Source organism: Lactuca serriola, chromosome 9, assembly GCF_051521515.1.
Source record: "Lactuca serriola cultivar US96UC23 chromosome 9, Lser_US96UC23_V15, whole genome shotgun sequence".
Lineage (NCBI taxonomy): Eukaryota > Viridiplantae > Streptophyta > Magnoliopsida > Asterales > Asteraceae > Lactuca > Lactuca serriola.
The window spans coordinates 71,043,217-71,051,920 of NC_136416.1; the positions used below are offsets into that span (position 1 = coordinate 71,043,217).

At 30.6% G+C, this 8,704-nt stretch overlaps 1 protein-coding gene across 2 annotated transcripts; it reads right to left on the reverse strand.

The window, feature by feature from the left end:
- Nucleotides 1-737: 737 nt before the first annotated feature.
- PGM (phosphoglucomutase) lies at nt 738-8,207 on the reverse strand. Of its 2 annotated transcripts, XM_079021112.1 has the most exons (22): nt 7,843-8,205; nt 7,692-7,757; nt 7,559-7,603; nt 7,367-7,459; nt 7,223-7,275; nt 6,904-6,955; nt 6,754-6,822; nt 6,542-6,610; nt 5,232-5,354; nt 5,108-5,160; nt 4,921-4,999; nt 4,166-4,230; nt 4,001-4,068; nt 3,351-3,469; nt 3,185-3,259; nt 2,981-3,096; nt 2,536-2,677; nt 2,353-2,434; nt 1,430-1,476; nt 1,274-1,351; nt 1,076-1,181; nt 738-999 (listed from the first exon to the last, which is right to left on the reverse strand). In XM_079021112.1, exons 1-22 carry the CDS (start codon nt 8,062-8,064, stop codon nt 932-934), a joined length of 1,890 nt encoding a protein of 629 aa, XP_078877238.1. In that variant the 5' UTR covers nt 8,065-8,205; the 3' UTR covers nt 738-931. The 2 variants fall into 2 exon arrangements, 1 of the variants encoding a protein (XP_078877238.1); XR_013692114.1 differs by lacking the exon at nt 738-999 and having other exon boundaries at nt 1,098-1,181; nt 1,274-1,359; nt 7,843-8,207.
- Between the last annotated feature and the right edge of the window lie 497 nt (nt 8,208-8,704).

Below are 8,704 nucleotides of genomic sequence, written 5' to 3' on the forward strand. Positions count from 1 at the left end.
TATTAACAAACAAATCAAAAATTTATCAAAAAAGAAAGAGAAATTGTAAAATAGTCATTATATGTTCGTCAGTGACCGTGCGAACCAAGCGACCGTCCGAGTGAGAAACAAACATTTACAAGGACAGTCCGAGATAATTTTTGAAAATAGAAACTAAACAAACAATTTAACATTTGAACAAAAGACGAATCGTGTAATTTACTCAAATAATTTTTTATCATTATCTTGTAAATATGTTTTTTTATGGGTTTTTTTTTTCAGATGTGTCGATTCTGGGCCACTTAATCATGATATTGGACTGTACTCCATACATAGATACGTCACTAATACTTTTATACATGGAGTGCTTATAACTTATAGGTTCATCATCTGCCACTTTATAATACAACTTTTTATGTTACAATTTGTCAATTTTAACCTTTCTTTTGTTTTGGATTGTTTCTGGCTTTAATGACCCTCGACGTAATTGCACACGTGCTATCACAGAATACAATAAACCCTTAATTGATTACTTAACATCCAATATTGTGTGTTTGCAAATTTAATGATTAATGATCATATTTTTTTGATTATTTATGTTATTTTAAAATCAATGATACACACCCCCTAATTATCATTGTTATTTAGTTTGAATTTTGTGATAAAAACTATATTATTGATTTATAATTAATTCGACATATTTAGATTTTACAAAAAAAAAAAAAAAAAAAAAAAATTGAAACAGCTATGCACGTGACTAGATGAATGAATGAATGAAAATTATGTGAAGCTAACACCATACACCTACAACTGTTTAATCTTTTACTTTGAATCTTTATTGTCTACTTCTGTAGATCTTACTGGGCATCCAACTCATGTGGCATAAATACAATAATAATCATGAATGAAAAAGTGGGAAAATCACCTTTCATAGTGCAACTCACTAGACAACTTATGTAATCACTGTAGGCTTTTCCCTTCCAGTGAACTCCTTTAGCTTTGACACAGTCAATGCCAGATCTGACAAGACAACAAAATAATTTTTTTTTTTTTTTGAACTAAATAAATTAATATTAATAATAAAACAAAAACCAACCTATCAATGGTTTCAATGCCACCTGAGCATCCAAGTCATGTTTTGAGACATCAGGTTCGAACTGTTCTATGTAGATTCTCACAGTCGCACCTGCTGAACCGGTTCCCTGTAATTTTTATTAAAAAAAATTATTTTTATTCTATCGAAATTAATCGATCAATTTATTTAAAAATAAATTAAATAAATGTGTATGTGTACCGATAAACGAAATATGATTCTTGACCCATCTGTGAAGATAAATCGGATACCTTGCTTTGAAGCTATACTCCCATCTACCTAGTAAACTTTCAAAACCTTTTTCAGTAACTTTTTTATTTTTAATTAAATTTAAGAAAGTTAATAAATAAAACTTACAGGGTCTGTATAAGTGAAGTCATCAGCAAGTTCAAGTGTATAATTTCCTGCAATCGTTTTTTTTTTAATTTATAATATTGCGTTGCAGTAAATAAAAGTATGAATTCAAAAATTAAGTGAGAAAAGAAGAAAAAAATAAATTACAGATTTCGTCCCTGTGGTATAATGGTTTTTTCAGTTTTGGTCCAAGAATTAACGTTTTGAGAAAATAAATAAAGCAGCTGTACTCGGGGATTAAAAATGTAATTTGGTCTTTTCCATAAATTGTTGAGTAAACTACAAAAGAGGTTCATCTACTTCCTAATATTTGCCTGTTTAGTTCCAAAATGAAACTTTTTTCAGTTTTAGTCCTTATGACTTTTCTCCTTACATCAAGGTGGACCAAAAATCAATATAAAACCTTGAAATAAGAATCAGAATACAAACTGGACTTAACACAGTAAAAATCAGAAAGTACAGGGACCATTTTTGTAATTTACTCACACATTTTTAGTAAATTACAATGATGGTCCCTTTACTTTCTGATTTTCACCATGTTTAGTCCAAATCCAAAACTGAAACTTTTTTTCTAACTTTAGTCCTTATTTCAAGGTTTTAAGTCAAATCTGGTCCTGTGACTTTGGTCCAGATTTCAATGTAAAAAAACAGAAAGCACAGGGACCATTTTTGTAATTTACTCACTCATTTTTAGTAAATTTGCAACCCTGGTCCTTTACTTTCTGATTTTCACCATGTTTAGTCCAAAACTGAAACTTTTTTCAACTTTAGTTCTTATTTCAAGGTTTTATGTCGATTCTGGTCCTGTGACTTTGGTCCAGATTTCAATGTAAAAAAACAAAAAGTACAAGGACCATTTGTGTAATTTACTCTAAACTTTTTATAAATTATTGAGCTGATACTGAGTTACTGACACTGTAACTCACCATACTTGTCTCCTTGTTTGCTTTTAGAGATCAAATCTCTAAGGTGATTGATCATTTCATTGGCTCCTTCAGATTCGCATTCCTGGGGCCCACCAGTGAACATTAAAATATCAGTAAAGTAGAAATAATTTTAACTAATTAAATAATAGTGAATTTATTTATTTATAATTAAAAGGTGATTACTTCATAATCATATCTAGAGAAGTAGTTCCTTCCATAAGTGGCCCAATGTTCCTTTACAATGTCGGAAACAGAGACTAATTTTTCTCCTTCTTTCTTGCTTTTGTTTTTGTATGCTATTATAGAAAGCCAAGCTAAAACAGCCCTGAAGTCATCCCAAAACAACTTTACAATATATACAAATTTGGTCCCTGAGTTTAGATTTTCTTTTCTTTTGCTCCTTATTTGGATGTTTCTTAACAATTTTGGTCCCTGAGTTTAGAATTTCTTTTGTTTTGCTCCTTATTTGGATGTTTCCCTGGATCATTAAATCTAACTACCTAGCTAATTTTTTTTTCAAAAATTACCGTTTTGCCCTTGGACAAAGACTGGAAACAAAATTTGGTCCATATGGTATTGTACTGATTTTGGAGCTTCAGTCCAAGGGCAAAATGGTCAATTTACATACCATATACCATCTTTCTCTCGTATGTGATCGGATCCTGTTCCAAAACTTTCTTCCCCACAAATTGACAAAGTTCCAGCATCCATTAAGTTCCCAAAAAATTTCCAACCAGTTGGAACCTGGAACAAAAGTTTTCAAGCTTTTATAAAAAATAAAAAAATTTCAAGAGCTTAAAATACAAAAAGATTATAATTTATAATTTATAACCTCGAAGAAAGGGAGATTAAGTTTCTCAGCCACTCGATCAAGAGCACCACTTGTTGGCATAGAGCGTGCTAAACCCTATAAAAATTACAAAGCTGAAGTCGGTTTTTTTATGTAAATAAAATAGTTGAATAACTTTTTATAAAAAAATAAAATTAAAAAATTAGACCTTTGGGCCAGTTTGAAAATATGGAATGGATGCTTGTGCATTGGCTGCAATAATAGCGACGGAATCTGAAGGGGTCACGAAGAACTGTCTACCAAGAATCATGTTTCTATCACCATCTCCTGGAAAAATCATTGGATTTATAAATTTTAAGGATTTAGTTTTTGAAGAAAATGTTGGGAATATAAGGTTTATCATATTTAAAAATTGGTAAAAATAAATCACAAAAGAATAACCAAAATGAGAGACCTTTTGAACAAATATCACAATATAACCACCCATTTCGCAAAATCAACTTCATGAAATTACTTTATTTTTGCATTATGTCATTTCAAAATAAAAAAAAAAATAAAAAGAAAAAAAAAAGTGAAGCTATTTGTAGTGCAAAATGGGTGATGTCATTTTAAGAAAAAATGACGTCATTTGGAAGAAAAAAAAAAGGAATCAAGATTTTTGTAGTGGGGAACATTCATATGCATAAAAAGGAATTTTGCAAAGTGGGTGGTTATTTTCGAATAAATATTCAAAATGTGGTCATTTTGTTAACTCACACCTCCCATTTTAGTCATTTTTTGTGATTAAAACTTTCAAAAACCACAAGGAAAATTTAAAAAAAAAATAACAACATAAAAATAGAAAAATCATCTGTCAACCATCACTTGCAGCTCCAAAATCAGGTCCATTGTCACTATACATAATCTTGACCAAGTCCTCCGCATATCTTTTATAAAAATAAAGACATTTAACAATTCTTCATATTCAAAATTCAAAAAAAATAAATAAATAAATAAAACAGATTATAATCTGTGAATTCTTACGTTAGATTTGGATCAGGGTGCCCATGCCCGAAATCTTCTAGAGGCACTCCATTACAAATTGAATCCTGAAAAAACATTATAAAGTAGTTACTTGAGTAGCAAGTTATCTATATTCTATGCAAGAAATAGGGAAAACTCTATAAAAGTCCTTATGTTTTGTTCTTATAATCGATTTAGTCCTTATATGTTTTTTTTATTCAATTAAGTCCCAAAAACCGAGAATTGTATTCAAATTGAACCTTTTACCCAGTCTACACAGGTCATCCCACTTTTAAAAACTACATTTTTGGCCCAGAATTTACACTTTTGGCTCAGATTTCAAAATTTTGTTACGATTTCATCCTAAATTTAGTTTTTTACATTTTTTTTTTTTAAATTCAAATATGTTTTGTTTGTTGTATAGAATCATTATAAAAAATTAAAATAAAAAAAAAAAAAAAGAACATATTTCTCACATAAAAACCTTTTTTTTCTATATAATTTTTAAAGAAAAACGTTTTTATAGGTAAAATACTTATATAAACACCTCTTTTTAAAACGTTTTTTATAATAATATTATTTTATTTTTAAATACCTATTTATAAAAGCATAGTTATGTGAAAATGTGTGAAATACACTTACATAAAATACGTTATTATACACATATATACCTTAAAAACTTTTATAAAATAGGTATTTATCAATTATGAGGCCAAAACATAAGGACTTTTATGGACTTTTATTATTTATTACACATTGATTGATGATAAACATACCAAAGTAGCTCCCAGTTTATCTACAAAAATTGGCTTTGCATAAGCACCTGTAACTGCATGCATTGCATCAAATGTCAACCTGACAAAAGCAAGGTTTATAGATATGAATAAATAAATAAATAAATAAACTATATTAATAAATTGGTAATCATGAATCATGATTCATGAACACTGTGTGTGTTTATACCTGAAGTCTGATCGTGAAACAAGACTTTTGATCAGTGAAAAATCGAAGACATCCTGAATTGAAAAGAGAAATAAATGATTTACCAAATTTAATATATTAAATATTTATTATTATTTTCTTTTACCTCCATTAGTTCCAAATAATCAGAAACAGGGTCTACTATTTCAACACTAAAGTTGCCATATTTTGTAACTCCAACACTTGAAAGATCAACATCTGGAATATCTGCCAACTTTATTTCAGATATCTGCAGGAATTGTGAAATTTTAAAATAATAAATAAATAAATAGTTGGAGAAATATAAGAGAAGTGATTTCTTGAGGGACTAATATAGTTAAAAGTTAAAAAGCAAGAGTTAATTTATCGTAATTTTTTTAAACTAAAAAAAGTCATCGCAATGGGGGACTATAAATAAGTCAATGAATATGAAACCAAAAATGAAAAACTTATAGTCTAAAATCATGTACAAACTTTAAACTACATGCTGGCAAAAACCACATTTTTAGTCCCTAAATATAGCTGATTTTTCTATTTTGGTCAGAAAATGTTTTCTTTTTTTGCAATTTTCGTCCTTATTTGAGGTTTTTGTAACGTTTTTGGTCCCTCCAACTAAAAGGACTATAATTTTGGGACCAAAATTGCAAGAAAGAACCAGCTGTAATCAGTCATTTTACTTGGATCTTGGAACATGGACCAAAAACGTTACAAGAACCTCAAATAAGGAGCAAAATTGGAAGAGAAAACTTTTTGGGACCAAAAACTATTTTGCTCTTATTGATGAAAAAATGTTTGTGAAAACACACTTCTAAACTAATACGATTGTTCTTATAGTTCATAATTAATTACATCCATACTCACCAATGAGAAATGCAAAAAGTTCCACACTGTGTTGCCCAGTAAAAAGTTGCAGTTTCCTCTTTTTTATCAATATAAAGTTAGTACTTTGCTCATAGTAAAGGTAGTTGCTACTTGCTACTGATTTTGATAAGGTTGATTCCTCCTTTTTGTCACTATTTAAGAATATATATATATATATATATATATATATATATATATATATATATATATATATATATATATATATATATATATATGACATGTTCCTATAGTTGAATACATCAACAAACTATGAACATATAAAGTAAAGATCAATATGATTACAACTTTAGCTATTCTCCTGTGTACTTTACAAAACTCTTCAAAAAAACCAAGTATTATTTCTAGCAAAGCCATAAGAGCAAGAAGATTAACAGTTAAGAACAATCAGTCTCATCAACATTCAACCCTAAGAAATTTAAATTTACTTTTACTTAATTGTTGAGAAGAATGTCAGTTCTAAGAATACTAATGTGTTCAGATATACAAATCATAAACAAGGAGCAATTATATAGTATGCACAAATGAAGATACAGATAAAGAGAAGAGAGAACATACAGAAAGTGTGTTTCCATATATCATGTCAGTTATGGACTCAGGAGCAGGCTGCCCACTGCTGTAATTGAACTGTAAGAAAACAACAGTAAGTGTCAGAATATAAAAGTTATGTGACAAATGTAAACACCAATTATTTTCAAACAAGATATATGGATTTCAATAGTGATGAGAAAAGTTACAGAAGCCCATGATGTAAAGAACTATATGTTCACCTTGATGCCCCAGTCATACTCAGGCCCACCAGGATTATGGCTTGCACTCATTATAAAACCACCATTTGCCTGCAAAATGAAATGGCATATTATGATGGTGTTCTTCAATGAGTTCCCATTTTAAGGGTGAAGATATGAATGGACACTTGCCTTTCTCTTCCTTATGATAGCAGATACAGCAGGTGTTGACAAAATACCTTCCCTTCAATGACAGGATTATTATAAGGTCATGATCCAGCAATGATAATTGAAAAAATACAAAGGTATATGACAAAATGATTACATTGTAACTGTAATGAATTGAAACATTTTAAAGATGCAATTACACATATGTTTAGACATGCATAGTTAATGCTTCTAACACATATAAGAAATAAAGTCTTCCAAATGTTGCAAGTAAAAGTTTTCCGGTTAGAATTTTCAGCTCTTGTGATAATATAATAAAAGATTTAAGTATCAAAAGACTCACTTGCCAACCAATATTTTACCAACTCCATTCCCAGCAGCAATTTTAATAATCAACTGCATTTAGAATCCATTCATTGTTTAGAAAATTCAAAAGGCAGCCACAATGCAGTTCATGAAGTATATAAACTGTGAAAAAAGAACTTACTTGTGCAGCTTCTTTGTTGAAATAACGACCATCGCCTCCTAATACTAGCAGAGCATTCTTATAATCCTCAGGTGGCAAAGAATTGAACAATGCCTAAATGGAAACATATAATCGAATATACATTACAAACTAAGTCTGGAAAAACCCTAACACATAGATCAATTCACAACTTTAGACCGAGTAAATTCATACCTGAATCCAGTTTGCAAGGTAATTCTCTTGCATAAACACTTTAACCTTATCAAATTCAAAATTAAACGTCAGTCCATGTCGAAAATGAACTAATCAACAGAACTATTAAGATCAAAGCGGAAAAGAATTCGACCTTCTTCCGAAGACCACTGGTTCCAGTTTTCTGGCCTTCGATCGGCTTCGTAGTAATTGTATTAACCTGTTTATAAAAAAATTTAAGAAAAAAAGACATAGAGTACGCCTGAATTAAATGCCACATTTACTTACATAGCGAATTATCATACCTTCAGATCGTGAGACTCGGTGAATGTTGTAGAAGAAGAAGCTTTTATTACGGAATATTCATGTCGATTGGTTGGAGGGAGTCTAGCGGAGAAGAGTAGTGAGGACGACGGAGAAGATAATTTGAGAAAAGAGAAAGAGGCGGCATTGGTGGTAGCGGTGGTGAGTCGGTGGAGTGACGGAAGAGAACAAAAGGAGGTTCCTAGTCCGGCGGACATCGCCATTGCTCCTGTAAGCTTTGGAGGAGTGTGGAGTGTGGAGGAAATGATGGAGAGAAATGGAGGGAGGGGCGGAGATCGACGGCGACGGGAGAGTTGGGATTTGAAAATCTAATGCCTGCCACATGTTCGACGAAAGGCTTATCGAGTGTCCACTTGGTGTTATGTGTCGTTGCGTGATAGGCAGGGTTGCTTTTTGCTGGCGCCGAGATGGCGAGATCACGGATTGGAACTTTGGAGTTTGGACCCTTTCTTTCTTCACGTGAGTAGCATGCTTGTGTTAAACTTTTGCAGAAATACTCGGGATTATGTTTTGGATACTGAAAATTGTTATATTTTAGTCTAAAAAACAAAAAAAAAGTTTGGATTAACCAATATTTTTTTTATTTTGTAGCGAGTTTGGTTTAATTTGTTCTGAATTTTTTATAAAGATGAACTTGCTTCTTATTATTTAATTTTGTATTTTTCTTTTATTACGTCAATTAATAAACAACTAAAAGTAAAACAAAAGTAAATGAGTAGTCGCTCCAAACATGAAACGACCTATAATAACTAAAAATAAAACAAAAGTAAACGAGTAGTCGCTCCAAACATGAAGCGACCTATAATATTGTAGCTAATCAGCAACTAAGGAAATCTTATAACA

Excerpts from the sequence above, each read along its gene's own strand:
- PGM (XM_079021112.1), bottom strand. The coding sequence starts at position 8,064 with ATGGCGATGTCCGCCGGACTAGGAACCTCCTTTTGTTCTCTTCCGTCA. Across the intron at positions 5,000-5,107 it reads GTTTCACGATCAGACTTCAG|GTTGACATTTGATGCAATGC; the intron begins GTATAAACACAC and ends TGCTTTTGTCAG. Across the intron at positions 3,097-3,184 it reads TTAATCTCCCTTTCTTCGAG|GTTCCAACTGGTTGGAAATT; the intron begins GTTATAAATTAT and ends CTTTTGTTCCAG.